Raw genomic sequence first — 17224 nt, 5'->3', positions numbered from 1 at the left:
CAGTTAAGAGAACAGGCTTAAGTTTCATTAGTAACATCCTGACAGTAATGTGATATTTTATAAAGTAGATTCGACTATTTCTGATCGTTAAAGTGATTTTCAGTCAAGTTTTTGTAAAATATAAAACAAACAAGTGGCTGTATTTTACTTTCTTAATTTAGTTTTCATGTACTGTATGTTTAATCTTGTTTGTGAGCTGCTGTGACGACTCATATTTTACAATGTGGAATAAATAAAAGTGTATCAATCGATCATTTAAATAAGAAAATAATACAAATAACAACAGGAGAAGGTTCTGGAGAGAGAGAAGGGTTTGTGTTCCTGCAAATTAACCTCCAACATGCAGTGGAAAATGGATAAATGGAATCTTAGTGGCGATGGGTTGTTACTCTACTTCAGAGATGAAAGAAGATTTATTTTAAAGTTGACTTTTTTGCTTATTTATCGAGTAAAACACTTTGATTTGAGACACATTTGATCCTGATAACAAAAACAGTGAGATTAAAACATGATCAAAGAGTCTCACTGGGCTGTAAACACGTGAAGAGCACATTAAAACCTCATTCATGGTTCTGAGGGTGATTTGAAAGATTCATCTCGTCCAGGTTTGGAGACACTGAAAACCAAAGCTCTGTCAAGCTTCAATACCTAACCGGAAGTTAAGCGATTTGCTTCACAAAATAAAACAAAAACATGAATACTCAAAGGTTAAATTGCGCTAACAACAATACGTTTGTCTGTCTCACTAAACATAGGTGGAAGGTTTAGAAGCGAATGATAACATTAACATGTATTAAGAGTGTTCTATCTCGCGCAGTTTAAAGGTCCAAACAGGAAGTCGTTTTGTTTTGCTTTGAGTGACCGAATGGAGAAAGCGAGTGGCTCGTAACTGTGAGAGCGCTTCACTGTCGTGGGCCAGTTAAGTCCAGTGAAGAACGAGCGGCATATTCTTTTAATTCCAGCGTCGGTTCTGGTTCTGGTCCCGTGTGTGCGAGACAACAAACACGGCGTTAACTTGACGCACTCGCGCTGTTGTGATGGCTGAGCTAGCATGCTAGCAGATGCTTCACGAGAGAACACTCTCTTATCCGCTCGTCCCGGGGGTTCGACCGCTTCTTTCGGACTCTTCCTCGCCCTTCAGGTGGACCGTGGTTCTGACCCGGCTGTGAGGTGAGTGACTTACGGGACACTTCAGCGACTTTGAAGCGTTAAGTCTTGTTAGCATAGCCGCCGAATCTTCCCGGTCAGCGAGTCTGGCTTCGACTATTCCCTGGATTCACAAACATTCTCTTAATATTCCACGTTGACATTTCTTGTCATTTCAAACCCACTGGATTCTCTCGTCCGTGGGCGTGTTGTGTCTGCGTGGAGAGGGGGATTCGAAGCGTGACTGTCGCTGAGAAATGAAGTCGATTCATTTTTCTAGATGTTTATAATGCAGAGAAGAACCGTCGTGTTGGCAGAACATGTTCCTTCAGACCTTCTGCGAGAACCTTCTGCGAGAACCTTCTGCGAGAACCTTCCTCTGCTTCTGTGGATGAAACACCACAAACGTGTCTTCTTTCGATCATGTCTCTGGAGCTGATTCTGATCAATGGCTGCGATTAAATATCGATATATCGATACATGTTTCTCACAGTAATGTATCATGAACTCCAAAGGGTCTTGAATGGCATCAAGTTCACAAATGAAGGCCTTAGTTGTAGTTAATGTCTTTAAATGACATTTTCAAAAGTCTAACAAATGTGAAGATATGATTATTAGATATTAGGCACAAATGTAAGTAAGTAAGTAATTTGTATTTATACAGAGCTTTTCCAGACCAGGGTCACAAAGCGCTTAAACAATCAAAACAATACTCGATAAAATATATACTTTAAAAGGTCAAGATAATACTGAGAACAACACAGGAGTTCCAGAAAATCAAGGAAAAGCCTGAACAAATAAAAAAGTTTTAAAGTTTTCTTGAAGGAGTCAGTAGATCATCAAACACAGAGATGGTTTCAAAGCTTAGGAGCAACAGTCTGGAAGGATTTCTCTCCTCTGGTCCGGAAGTTCAGGAACCATCAGTAGATTCTGATCCACAGACCTCAGAGCCTGAGGTCTGACCATGAATAGATCTGAAAGTAAGAACCAGAATTTTAAAATGATCCTGAAAGAAACTGGCAGCCAGTGAAGAGTTTGAAGGAGAAATGTGAGTTCTTCTACTAGAGCAGCCAGTGAAGAGTTTGAAGGAGAAATGTGAGTTCTTCTACTAGAGCAGCCAGTGAAGAGTTTGAAGGAGAAATGTGAGTTCTTCTACTAGAGCAGCCAGTGAAGAGTTTGAAGGAGAAATGTGAGTTCTTCTACTAGAGCAGCCAGTGAAGAGTTTGAAGGAGAAATGTGAGTTCTTCTACTAGAGCGGCTCAGAATTCTGGCTGCAGAGTTTTGTTTGTATGAACGGCAGGCGAATAGTTAATAGTGAACAAGTATACTTGTAAACAAGTACATTTGTTTGTGGTAAAATGTTATGCTAATATTCCCGGCGTTTGTTCATTTTGGTGTTGTAATTAAACTCCTGGACACTAGATGTCACTATCAAGTTGTATATATTTTATATATACAGTATATATCATTATTTTCTGCAGAGGATTTTTTTTTTACTAGGTGAGTAGGGGTGACTTTATTGACCCAGATTTATCCTATTCACAATATAACGTATAGTTGTCCCTACATTGTGATACTTATTGTGTCGTCGTATCTTTGACAATACACAGCTCTGGGTCCTGACATCTCGTTTTTGTACTTTCAGGGCGATCACGACGTACTGTGTAGAACATGAGGTCAACGTCCAGCAGAAGATTCATCATCTCACAGTGATTTCCCTCAAAATGATGGACGTGTTTCGAGGCTGCAGAGAATTTCTACTGGAATCGATGGAATTATCTTTCTGATCGTGGACGACCTTTTCCGCTTCTTCACCTGTTCCACCATAAAGTATTAAGCATGTGTCTGGGATGGTCGGCCGTGCTGCAGTACATCTAAACACTCGTGTGGATTAGAAGAACACCAGCCAGAAGAAGGAGCTCCAGGACGGACTAGGTGCTGAGAAACCTCCTCAGAAACATGGCTTCGGTTTGGAAGAGACTGCAGCGAGTAGGAAAACACGCCTCCAAGTTCCAGTTCGTGGCTTCCTATCAGGAGCTGATGGTGGAATGTACCAAGAAATGGCAAGTTTTTCAACGTTATTAACTCATCGTCGTCGAGTATTTACACTCAGTGTCTGAGCTGGAATCAATGGTCGTAACTCAAACCCTCCGAGGGTCTCGAGGCGCAGGCGTGTGTCCAGGGACGAGTTCTGAGACCCTGAGATATAGTCTTGTTGCAGGAGAACTGAACGCTTGTGGTTTAATGAAAGAGTTACTTCACTCTTTGGTGGAAGTTTAGAACATTGATGCCATCTTGAATTTGTCTTTTGATTTTATCTTGATTTATGACATTATTTTGGCTTTTTTTTGTACATTTACTGACTCGGGTGCAGTATAATTCTTTAATATAATCTTTGAAATAACACTTTATTTAGTCGGCAATAATTTTCACATCAATAATCGTGAATTAAGTCAAGTTCTTTGTGACTCCATGTTTTTAGGTGGTATTTATAAAAGGTAGTTAAAATGTTTTCCAGTTAAAATCAATTCAAATAACTGAATTAGTAAAAGATATCTCTGTGATTTTCTGGTTCACTTTTCAAATAACGAAATGGATAATACTTGCTTAGGTTTATGTTACACCTGTCAAATCATCTAGATAAGAAAACATTTGGGTTAATTATGTGAACATAATCTTTAAAACATCTACGGCAATCATTTGTAGTAAATCATAAATTTAATGACCTGTAATAAATGTACAAAAGAACTCGATGCAGTGAAATAGATAAAGTGAAAAAAGTGCAGAAACATCAATGACTGTTCTTCGTTCTACTTCTTTTCATTCTCTTACGAAAACATTGAATTTATTAAATGTATAGTTTGATGTAAAGGTACTAGTTTAGAGCTGTGTGTGTGTGTGTGTGTGTGTGTGTGTGTGTGTGTGTGTGTGTGTGTGTGTGTGTGTGTGTGTGTGTGTGTGTGTGTGTGTGTGTGTGTGTGTGTGTGTGTGTGTGTGTGTGTGTGTGTGTGTGTGTGTGTGTGTGTGTGTGTGTGTGTGTGTGTGTGTGTGTGTGTGTGTGTGTGTGTGTGTGTGTGTGTGTGTGTGAATTGATGTGTTGAATGGAGTAGAAAGGAAGGATGACTCTTTACTGAAACCTTGTGAGTTATTATCGGCAAACACTGACAAACGTAGCCTGCAGACACAGATTCTGAAGCGACTTGCTCCAGGCACGACTAATGGAGTCGACCTGAGACAGATGTTAACGTGTCGGAGAATGGAATGGGAAAAATGTACATCTCTACCCAGAGCTGGACGGGCGGGGCTTGTACTCGGTAGTACTCTTATGTTTTGAAACCGGAGCTTTGACATACACCAGGTTAGGAAAGCGAGATGAACGATGAACGATAATGGAAAAACTAAACTAGTAAAAACCCTTATTAAGGAAACGTATTGTAGTTTTCTGTTCATCGAGTTCATTATTGAGACGAGGGGTGATGGTGTTTTTGTAGCCTTTATATTTTATGACGAATAAAAATAAGTTGTTTTATTTTTTCAATTACAAAAAAATGTGATTTATATATGATTAAACCTGGATACTTGGTCACTGTTTTTGGTGCTTTGAACTTTCCAGTCACTAACCGTTCTTCTGTTTAGACATTTAATAATTTATGAGCTCATTGTTTGCTGTTTGGCTGCAGAAAAAACATTCATTGTTGCAGATACTTTGAAATTGTAGATATATATTTACTGTATGTCATTCCTGCTGTGATTTGAATCTGTTAAATCATGCTCGGTTTCACTGAATTTTAATAAGATTTTAACATGTTAAATTGTTTAAGAAATGACGTAGATAGTATTAAACATACAGTATATAAAGATTGTGTTCAGTTAAAGGCTCCTTAACCTTAGCAAGAAATGTGTTGTCTAATGAAAGTGTCTTGAGATAACTTTGTTAAGATAAGACACTTTAAATAAAATTGAATTGAATAGTCATTTTCAGATGAAACATGCTTTTGTCACATTTTAAAATAATATATTTGATGACAACGTGGCCAACAGTTTAATAACTTATGTTAATATGTTCAAAAGTAAAAGATGCAACTTAAATACTGATACAATTAACCAATAACCTTTAAATACTTTAACTACTTTTTTTTAGCCTGAAGAGACAAGACTCGAGTGAAATAAAATCATCTAAACAATAGTTTGTCTGCTCCACAGATGTGGGTCACATTAAGGGTGTGTATCGCTGACCGTCTGGAAAACTAGATTTGCGTACAAGATTCAGAATTTTCCGATGGAACAACTTTTGACAAAATTGTAACTGCTTTCATTTTTTTTTTAAACTAAAATATGTCCAAACATTAGTTTAAAAAGCTGCTGGACTCACTGTATGAATGTATAAAGAAACATAAACCAACAGCTATTGTGTTTATGTGTGTTGAGCAGAGCTCAAGTATAATAACAAAGCAATATACTTGTATTATAAATCAGTAAATGAATAAAAACTTTACAACTATTATACATTTAAACGGTGGTAATGAGTGGCCTTTAAAGTTTAAAAACCCTTCTCTATTTAGTAGTATTCGTGACCGAGCAGGTATTAGTGAAGCTTCTGTCGTTCACATAGCTGAGCATGTTTTTGTTGTTGGTTTAATGTGACACAACTTATAGTGAACATCGCCTTGAAATCTTTAAAAAAAAAGTCATTATGTCTTTCAAGTGTTGGTTCGAAGTTTTTCCTCCGTTAGTTTAGAAACTTCATTCATACGTTTTCAGGTTTTTGAGGGTTAATAGTTATACATTAATTCAACTGGAATCTACTGTAAAGTATTTACAGACGTGACTCCGACTGGCAGGTTCATCAATAAGACCAGGTGTCCTGTTTTCTCTCCAAGTCACACAAGTTGGTATCTTTGTTTTTTTAGCAGTTATGACTAAAAGAGTCTTCTCTGTACTTTGTTCTTGTTACTAGGAACAACTAATAGATAACTACTTGTCGGCAGGACGGTTCGAGAAGACTTGTAAGACCCTTCAGATGGATCCAGTAACTCACAGGGAACCATGGCAGACTCCATGATCTTTGTGATCCTTGTCATCAATTGTGCATCAGAGTTCTGCAGTGACAGTTGTTAGGAGTTCTGATAAGTGTCTCTTTGTAGCCTCAAGAGATACATTGTCTGGAGATGTTCTTCAAAACTAATCCTGTTGATTTTCTGATTTAAAAAAAAAAAAAAAAAATCTAACTTGAGCCGTTGAATATTTTCTGTGGGTGGATTAGATGTCAATATTATTATTATTATTATTATTATTATAAATAAATGTCTCCCTGTTGACCTCAGAGCAGAAAGTCATAAAACTACCATCATCTTGTTCTAAACATTGTCAGAAGAATATTATTATTATTATTATTATAAATCAATATCTCTTTGTTGACCTCGGAGCAGAAAGTCATAATACTACCATCATCTGGTTCTAACTGTTGTCAGAAGAGATGTTGCTGGTGGTGCACACGCGTGGAAAGGAGACGACAACAACACACTGGAAACTACACAGCGACACTATTGATTACACTGTAATAGTATCTGTCCACAGACGAGCGTTACGAATCATCTCAGCATCTCTCGAGCCTCGTGACGAGACGACGAGGGTTTTATACAAACTTCTTTATATCAAAGTGTTTCTGGATTAACACAAACCATTTTGAGTTAGTTTGTGTTTCTGCCGGACAACACATGCGTCGATCCTTTGACATCCTTGTCTTCAATAATTGAAGTCTTGTGAGTGTGACCTTATGTTTCCCACAATACATTAGAGATGTACCCCTTTGTCATTATTGTTTGGAAACACTCTCTAAAGAACAAAAAGACACAATATAAAAATACAAAAAAGATTGGTGGAGTCTGCTTTATACGTGTGTGTGTGTGTGTGTGTGTGTGTGTTCCCAATAAACTTACGATACGATGTGTATCACGATACAGGTGCAACAAAAATATAAATGCTGATATATTGTAATATTGAAAGAAACAACTATGTATTGAGTTTCTTTTAAACTATTTAATTACAGGGAGATTGTCATAGCATAGTTAACATTCCTTAATTTCCCAAAGGAAGTTTTATCTGTTGAATCGTTAACCTTGACCTTAAGTGTGTTTATGTTTTCTTAGAGCCCTGCTGCTGTTCTAGAAATCAATGTTTTTGCTTTACATGATTAATTTCTCCTACATTTTTTACGAAAGAGAACTTAATTCATAGCAATTAGTAATTCATAACTTTATTTTTAAATGTATTTGAATTGAATTCTGTTGGGATATTTGATGGTATAGATTAACTAACACCTTGAATGTTCTTAGTTAATCTAATCTAGATGGATTTTTCATTTATAAGTCCCAAAACGGGTTATTCTTTTGTTATACTTTTTATTTCACAAATGTACACTATATACACAAATACAAAAAGAGTATTTACAAAAGTCCCCGTTAGTTATTATCTGATGCAGTTCTTGTTGTGTAGTCTCATGGTAGTAAATAATCTATAATAAATAATAATCTAATAATCCAAAATAAACTATTTTATCCTAATTTTGAAATTGTCATTCATGTATAACTTAAACATGACTTTGAACTGTGACAAATGTCTTGTCTCTACATCATTTTGAACGATTTAATTGGTTTTCCTTACATTTCTTTTGGAGACTTGTGTACTTGTGTTTTGGATTCATTCAGTCACATGACTCCAACTGATAAACCATGTCCAGTCTTCCAGGTCATATGTTCTCAGCCTGACATTCCAACAGTTTTCCACACATGTATGTGCCTCAGTGCCCGGTCATGTCCTGCACCTCGTGGTGTTTTATGAACAGGGCATTATGGGAGTTTGTACGAGGCAACTGATGCGAAAACTAAACTTACCTCACATGTTCCTCTCCAACATGAAGTTAGTGCCAAATCGTGACGATGATCCGTCTTAAAGGTATTACTTCATGAAGTTTCTCGTCTAATATCTTGTTGACCTGGAGGTTATGAGATTGAATCCCATTATGACGTATTAATGGTTATTTTATACACTTAAATTTCCAGTGTTGTAAACACAACAGGATTTGTTTAGTAAAGAATAAATAAATGAAATAAGACGACACACAATATGTGAAACCAGCACTAAGAAGCTGTTTATATCCAAACATGATGATGAATGTATAGAAGTTAACGTTGTTACTATTTTGAAATCAATGAACAATGAATGCATGAATGAGGTAAACGGGAAGAAACACAACTTCTGTCAACTTTCTTTGACACACATCACTGATGCATTCAATGACAATGCGCTTGTGTGACCGTGTGAGTCCCAAGAGTCCAGTCGTTGTGAAACATTTGTCGCTGCTGGGAACGTTCAGCCATTAGTCCAGTGAAAGTGCTTGAACTCAAAAGTATTTCCGTCAGAGACACAAATTCATAACAGAATTTTGGCAGCCAGGGATTTTTCATCCTTGCGTAACACTCACTGATATTCATGGTTTCTTCACACATACGGTTGTGTTTATGACGACATGTATCTGACAGAATTGATGGATGTTTTTAAAGATGATCACAGTCGACCTGAGCATCTGCTGCTTTGACAAGACGGTCCTGGTTGAACATGATCTGGTCACAAGTTGTACCGAATACATTCGTGTGATACTTTCAAGATGTCTTAAGTGAGCGTGTAAAAGGGTGGTATGATCATTAAATTGATCATGAATTCTCAATAAAACCCCTCAAAATGATTTATAATGTTTATTTCAGACAATTGTTTATCACATGTAAAATCGTTTACATGTATTGTTAATAGTTCACAAGATGCAACCATTGTTTATGTTTTAATGTGAACATTAACTGTTAATACTTAGTTACTAATAATAATAGGTAAATAAAAAACCTTTATCATATCAACAACATCATGATAAGAATTCAAATTTAATTAATTGTGTCTTTCTATTGTTAAAATCTTCAACAAAAGCATGAATATAGAAGATATTATATGAAGATAAGATAAGTAAGTAAGTAATTTATATATGTAGAGAGCATTTCCAATACCCGATAAAGTATATACTTAAAAGATCAAGATAACACTGAGACAAACACAAGAGTCTCCGAGAATCAAGGAAAAGCCTGAACAAATAAGTGTCTTGAGATGTTTCTTGAAGGAGTCAGTAGATCATCAAACACAGATGTTTCTTGAAGGAGTCAGTAGATCATCAAACACAGATGTTTCTTGAAGGAGTCAGTAGATCATCAAACACAGATGTTTCTTGAAGGAGTCAGTAGATCATCAAACACAGATGTTTCTTGAAGGAGTCAGTAGATCATCAAACACATATGTTTCTTGAAGGAGTCAGTAGATCATCAAACACAGATGTTTCTTGAAGGAGTCAGTAGATCATCAAACACACATGTTTCTTGAAGGAGTCAGTAGATCATCAAACACAGATGTTTCTTGAAGGAGTCAGTAGATCATCAAACACACATGTTTCTTGAAGGAGTCAGTAGATCATCAAACACAGATGTTTCTTGAAGGAGTCAGTAGATCATCAAACACACATGTTTCTTGAAGGAGTCAGTAGATCATCAAACACAGATGTTTCTTGAAGGAGTCGGTAGATCATCAAACACAGATGTTTCTTGAAGGAGTCAGTAGATCATCAAACACTGATGTTTCTTGAAGGAGTCAGTAGATCATCAAACACAGATGTTTCTTGAAGGAGTCAGTAGATCATCAAACACACATGTTTTTTGAAGGAGTCAGTAGATCATCAAACACAGATGTTTCTTGAAGGAGTCAGTAGGTCATCAAACACACAGATGTTTCTTGAAGGAGTCAGTAGATCATCAAACACTGATGTTTCTTGAAGGAGTCAGTAGATCATCAAACACAGATGTTTCTTGAAGGAGTCAGTAGATCATCAAACACACAGATGTTTCTTGAAGGAGTCAGTAGATCATCAAACACTGATGTTTCTTGAAGGAGTCAGTTGATCATCAAACACAGATGTTTCTTGAAGGAGTCAGTAGATCATCAAACACAGATGTTTCTTGAAGGAGTCAGTAGATCATCAAACACACAGATGTTTCTTGAAGGAGTCAGTAGATCATCAAACACAGATGTTTCTTGAAGGTGTCAGTAGATCATCAAACACAGAGATGTTTCTTGAAGGAGTCAGTAGATCATCAAACACAGATGTTTCTTGAAGGAGTCAGTAGATCATCAAACACAGATGTTTCTTGAAGGAGTCAGTAGATCATCAAACACAGATGTTTCTTGAAGGAGTCAGTAGATCATCAAACACAGATGTTTCTTGAAGGTGTCAGTAGATCATCAAACACAGAGATGTTTCTTGAAGGAGTCAGTAGATCATCAAACACAGATGTTTCTTGAAGGAGTCAGTAGATCATCAAACACAGATGTTTCTTGAAGGAGTCAGTAGATCATCAAACACAGATATGTTTCTTGAAGGAGTCAGTAGATCATCAAACACAGATGTTTCTTGAAGGAGTCAGTAGATCATCAAACACAGATGTTTCTTGAAGGAGTCAGTAGATCATCAAACACAGATGTTTCTTGAAGGAGTCAGTAGATCATCAAACACAGATGTTTCTTGAAGGAGTCAGTAGATCATCAAACATAGAGAGAGATTGTTCCAAAGCTTAGGAGATTTAAGAATCGGAGAAATGTGAGTTCTTCTACTAGAGCTGCTCAGAATTCTGGCTGTTGTGTATGAACTGCAGTCGAGACAAATCCTTCTCGTTTAGACACAAAAACAAACTGTTACAATAGTCCAGACGAGAAGACACAAACACATGGATTATAAGATCCAGTTCATGTTGTGACAACATTTTCCTAAATGTAGAGATTTTTCTCAGTTGAAACAGTTTGTGGTCAGTTTTGTTCAGTGTTGAACTAGAGACATTTGTCAAAGTCACTCAAGTACTGACTCAACCCAGGATAAGGTAAAATGGATAGATGGTTAATCCCAATGTACCAAACATTAGTTTGACTTCTGTACGATGATCAAATGTCCGATACATGCATGAGACTCGAGATCAGATTATGTGCCTTTGCTTCCTAAACTAACGTAGTCATTCCTCACAATCTGTGACTCAAGAACTAGAAACAATGGTCTCTTGTTGACGAATGGTCTCTGCTCCATAGTGACCGTAGATATAAATAATATATACGAACAATAACTAGAATAAACAACATATTTTCCGTGCCAGTATTCTCCCTGAACTCATGCTTCCAACATGCTTGCTGTCGATGCACAAAGTACGACAAGCGTTCAGTATCACGAAGGCTCGACTGCTGCACCAGATAACGCTGGTTGCATCAAACGCAGGTCATGACACGACAAGTTCTGTCGCTAAACAAACACTGATACACTGTTTCCCACACAAATCCTAGGTGTGTGGGAATTAGTTATGATATTATGTGGGATTATTTTTATCCAGCATAATAACTTTCTACTCTTATTAAGAGTATTGTGATTCCACTCCAGCTACGCAAAGCACACGACGTGTGACTCTATTGTATCATCAGTGTGTGTGTGTTGTTGTGAAGTATGACTCTATTGTATCATCATTGTGTGTGTTGTTGTGATGTGTGACTCTATTGTATCATCAGTGTGTGTGTGCGTAGTTGTGATGGTGTGTGACTCTATTGTATCATCAGTGTGTGTGTTTGTGTTGTTGTGATGTGTGATTCTATTGTATCATCAGTGTGTGTGTGTGTGTGCATAGTTGTGATGTGTGACTATTGTATTATCAGTTTGTGTGTGGTTGTGATGTGTGACTCTATTGTATTATCAGTTTGTGTGTGGTTGTGATGTGTGACTCTATTGTATCATCAGTGTGTGTGTGTCTGTTATTTTGATGTGTGACTCTTTTGTATCATCAGGGTGTGTGTCTGTTGTTGTGATGTGTGACTCTTTTGTATCATCAGTGTGTGTGTGTGTGTGTTGTTTTGATGTGTGACTCTATTGTATCATCAGTGTGTGTGTGTTGTTTTGATGTGTGACTATTGTATCATCAGTGTGTGTGTGTTGTTTTGATGTGACTCTATTGTATCATCAGAGTGTGTGTGTGTTGTTGTGATGTGTGACTCTATTGTATCATCAGTGTTTGTACAAAACTCTATTTTCATTGAAATAATGACATTAGAAAATGATCTTAAACCCCACCCACTGAAAACACTTTGTTTTTCTGGAGATTAAACTTGTTGACCATAACCACACCCACTCTGCTGTGATTGGTCGAGCCTGGAGGTTTGTCAATAACCAATATTTAACTTTTGTAAATCACATTTCTATCAGTCTATCCAACACCATCTATTGTTGCATCTTTTATTTTGATGGTATCTCAGAATAATATTAACAAACAAGTGAGTTTCATGCTGTGAATAATAACTCGTTTAAATAGATTGAAATGATGAGTCTAGGCCACGCCCCCTGGTATCTCCTCATCCCCAGTCAATGATTGGTCAGTAAAACAAGCCTCTGTGTGAGTCTGACATGAGGATCAGAGTCTTCTCGCAGCTACATTCTGCTGTGAACGGTTGAACATGACGTCCAATTACAGAGCCATCAATCAGAGATTGTGTGTCCGTCAAGAGCGAGGTCGCGACACACACTTGACGCCAAGAGCGTTAAAGAAGGACTTGTCTGGAGCCAAATGATCACATTCCTTACATGTCGGGTTCTTCACTTTTGAACCGTTGACTACAGTCGTTTGAGATGCTTTGATTAGCATCAACTACAGAACTAGTCCAAGAATGGTATCGTTAGTGTGTTCAAATCTAGATCAAAATAAAGATAAAGACCTAAAGTGAACACACACAGTACTTTATAGCTGCTAGACAGGATCAAGCCAGGAGTATTAATAAAGTCATTTGAGTTTTACTAACTAACAAGCCTCGGGAGGATTTTGAGGGAACATTGGAGCCAAAAACTGTATTTATTTCCATAACTATTACTTAATTACTTACTATCTTTCTTTTTATCCTTCACAGTGAGACTCTTGTCAGGACAGTGTGTCCATCGTACCGTAATATTTGTAAACAACAGTCAGGTTACAGTGAATATATGAGACATTTTTATTTAAAAAAACGTACAACTGTGCGACCACAAGACTTTACAGAACCGCACAGAAAAACATTTATTTTATTCTTTTTATTACTATTCTTTAAGAGATGTTTTATTATATAAAACGATTGTATTTCCTTTATTGACATCAGTCGGTGACACTCACTGGTCGAGTAAACTAAATTTGATTATAAAAAAGAATAAAAAGAGTGAAAAAGCAAACGTGCTGCAAGAATTAAACCACTTTAGGAATTCAAAAGGAATTTTTCATCCGTGGTTTTCTCTTCATTTGATCCTCAGCGTCTACACTGTGAGATCGTCTAATATTGAACACGTCTTCTTTTGAAAATACCGCAGAATATTTGTGATGAATAAAGTTCTACCTACATACCTAGATACAACTTTATTGATCCCTCTGGAGGTCTCCTTCGAGAAATTGTTTATTATAATTATAATATAATATTAATAATCATGATTGCAATTCTGATGAAAGAGATCGTTCGACACAGAATGAAATCAACATTAAAAAACTTAAATAGAGTTATCAATAAAAGGCTTTTTTTTCTTTTAGTGCTGGTATTGTATGGAAAAAAGTGAAGGTAGTTTATCAAAACCCTTTTGTTTTCTTTTAAGTCTATTCTTCTTTCTGTTTACGTGTCTTGTTCTGTGGAATCCATGTTCAGTTCAGTATTTTTAATTATTTTCTTTTCTAAAGTCATAATAGTAGAGTCCTACATGTGATACTTCTATTCTAATATATGTAGAATCTGCTCTGTAGAATCCACTGGACTTCAGGAGGGTTTTCTAAGTCTTATTGTCACAGCCTGTGCTCTTATGTCTCCACTGCTGAGTTTACTGACCCACTTTCCCTCATATCTGGCCCATCGAGCAACACTCTGAGAGGGAGGGTGATCCTCAAGATCCTCAAGATCCTCAAGATCCTCAAGATCCTCAAGATCCTCAAGATCCTCAAGATCCTCAAGATCCTCGAGCAGTGTGTGCACGTTTGTTTCTGCAGATCCAGCAGTTTAACCAGTGAAGTTTCAGATGAAACTAAAAACACCAGAATGACAGTCAACTGATCACAATCCTAAGAAGACTGATTGGTCAAAATGTGTCCTTGATTGGTTGAAACAAAAACTAAAAATCGATCTCCTGCTCTGAGATCCAAGACTGCTTCTCATCCTTTTTCTTAACCTCAACTACAATTGTCAGTTGTTTCACAATGTAAAGAACATGTTGTATCATGATTAATTACTGTTCTTTGTACTTAATAATAATAATAAAACCCAACTCTCCTGACCTAATTCAATGTTTTGAATGTTCAATCTTTCTCTTCAAGACGCAGTAACTTCTCATCATCACCATGTTTTAAACTTGTTACTTTATAAAGTTGATCTGAAATCTGGACGAACGAGAGGTTACGAGAGTCCATTATGATGTAATGATGGCTTCACTCCTCCTTCAGCTTTAATCACGCTTTGTTTATACATTGAGTCCCTTGGAGGTGGAGACCATTGATGATGCGTGGTGACAAACCTCCATGCTCGACCAATCACAGCAGAGTGTGGTTATGGTCAACAAAGTTTTCAGTGGGCGGAGCTTAATATACCTTTCTAATGTCAATATTTTAATGAAAAGAGAGTTTTGTACAAATGCACACTGATGGTACAATAGAGTCACACATCACAACAACACACACACACACTGATGATACAAAAGAGTCACACATCACACACACTGATGATGCAATAGAGTCACACATCACAACATCACACACACACACACACACTGATGATACAATAGAGTCACACATCACAACATCACACACACACACACACACACTGATGATACACTATAGTCACACACACACACACACTGATGATACAATAGAGTCACACATCACAACATCACATCACACACACACACACTGATGATACAATAGAGTCACACATCACAACATCACACACACACACACACACACTGATGATACAATAGAGTCACACATCACAACATCACACACACACACACACACACTGATGATACAATAGAGTCACACATCACAACATCACACACACACACACACACACACTGATGATACAATAGAGTCACACACACACACACTGATGATACAATAGAGTCACACTTCACAACATCACACACACACACACACACACTGATGATACAATAGAGTCACACACACACACACACACACACACACACACACACACTGATGATACAATAGAGTCACAAATCACAACATCACACACACACACACACACTGATGATACAATAGAGTCACACATCACAACATCACACACACACACTGATGATACAATAGAGTCACACACACACACACACACACTGATGATACAATAGAGTCACACTTCACAACATCACACACACACACACACTGATGATACAATAGAGTCACACACACACACACACACACACACACTGATGATACAATAGAGTCACACATCACAACATCACACACACACACTGATGATACAATAGAGTCACACACACACACACACACACACACTGATGATACAATATAGTCACACATCACAACACACACACACTGATGATACAATAGAGTCACACACACACACACACACACTGATGATACAATAGAGTCACACATCACAACAACACACACACACTGATACATACAGTTTAAGAGCCACTTTAATCAACACGGTACTTTCCCTTTAATGAAAAAGTGTCCTCTTCAAGTATATATTTTAACTATGTATTGATTTTTATTTTTAAAGCACTTTTACCCTGGTCTAGAAATATCTTTACAAATAACCTTTACTTACTTAGTTACTTAGTTACTTACTTAGTTACTTAGTTATTTACTTACTTACTTAGTCTTATCTCTTTTTCATTTTCAATGAATATGTCAGTCTTATGTGTTTAGCTTTGACAAAGTGGAAGTCAATGCTTTGCTCGTATCTCATGATTTATTTACGTACAGAGTGACTGTGCACGTTTATCAGTCTCTCTCTCTGTGTGTGTGTGTGTGTGGGGGTGTGGGGGTGTGTGTGTGGTTCATGTTATTTGAGGATCTTAGTCACTAAAAACATGACTTTTCTTACTCCTTTCTGACACTTTCTCCCATCAAACTCCTTCTTGTAATCTATTCTTGTCGTCCTGGACTGTTGTGTTGTTCTTTACACACAGTTTATAGACGCTCATGTTGCTGGTGCTCACTGTGTCCTTGTGTGTTTATAGGAATCAGATTATATCATACGGTCTTCAAACCTTTGATCATAAGACGTACATTAAAAACCTTCTCTTTGTCATTTTAGGCAACCGGACAAACTGGTGGTCGTCTGGACGCGCAGGAGCCGCCGGAAATCCTCAAAGGTTCGTAGAACCACAATTAATTTTTACTCCTTATATCCTTCATTTACATGACGCTCATAAGTAGTTGTACTTGTTATGCAGTATATTATCTTGTCTCAGCGTGTTTTATTATTTGAAATCATCATTTATGTTGTTTGAATCCACATTTCTTTCAGTCCCACGGCTGGCAGCCGGGCATCAAGAACCCTTATCGAGGAGTCGTCGTCTGGCCGGTACCAGAGAACGTTGAGATCACCGTCACGCTCTTCAAGGTGAGATGTTGTTCTGAGGATCGATAAAGTTCTACGTAACATAACCTAATCTGAAGCCCAACATGTGACATCGATGGATTTTTAAAACGTGTCTCTTAGTTTAAGTTTGTTGTGAACTGGTGCGTTCAAATAACAAAGTAATCATACTTGTTTTTTCTGGCTTTTTATTTACACAACCGTCTGGTACTGTACGGATCCCAGAACAAAAGCTCTGGTTGTGTTGATGGTCAACGTAGTAACGACACGAGCTACACACCTCGTCTGTCTCTGGCCTGATTTAAACTTGTTCAGCACTGACGGCTTCCATCACCGCCCGGTGTCTGGTGACGCTGCATCTCTTCTTCTGTGTCGGAGCTGCTCC

At 37.4% G+C, this 17224-nt stretch overlaps 1 protein-coding gene across 4 annotated transcripts in view; it reads left to right on the top strand.

Moving 5' to 3' along the window:
• Window positions 1–816: 816 nt before the first annotated feature.
• ehbp1 (EH domain binding protein 1) overlaps window positions 817–17224 on the top strand; it is a 199868-nt gene continuing 183460 nt past the window's right edge. For 2 of the 4 annotated variants that reach the window (XM_087802016.1, XM_087802017.1), the window contains exons 1-4: window positions 821–1170; window positions 2792–3209; window positions 16555–16612; window positions 16768–16863. In XM_087802016.1, the coding sequence (XP_087658142.1) occupies window positions 3106–3209; window positions 16555–16612; window positions 16768–16863 (258 nt within the window). In that variant the 5' untranslated portion in view covers window positions 821–1170; window positions 2792–3105. Of the gene's footprint in view, window positions 1171–2791; window positions 3210–16554; window positions 16613–16767; window positions 16864–17224 lie in introns of all 4 variants that reach the window. The other 2 variants (XM_087802015.1, XM_087802014.1) reach the window with 2 other exon arrangements.

This window comes from Callionymus lyra, chromosome 11 (genome assembly GCF_982586985.1).
Source record: "Callionymus lyra chromosome 11, fCalLyr1.hap1.1, whole genome shotgun sequence".
Lineage (NCBI taxonomy): Eukaryota > Metazoa > Chordata > Actinopteri > Syngnathiformes > Callionymidae > Callionymus > Callionymus lyra.
This window is presented reverse-complemented; position numbering and strand designations above follow the sequence as displayed.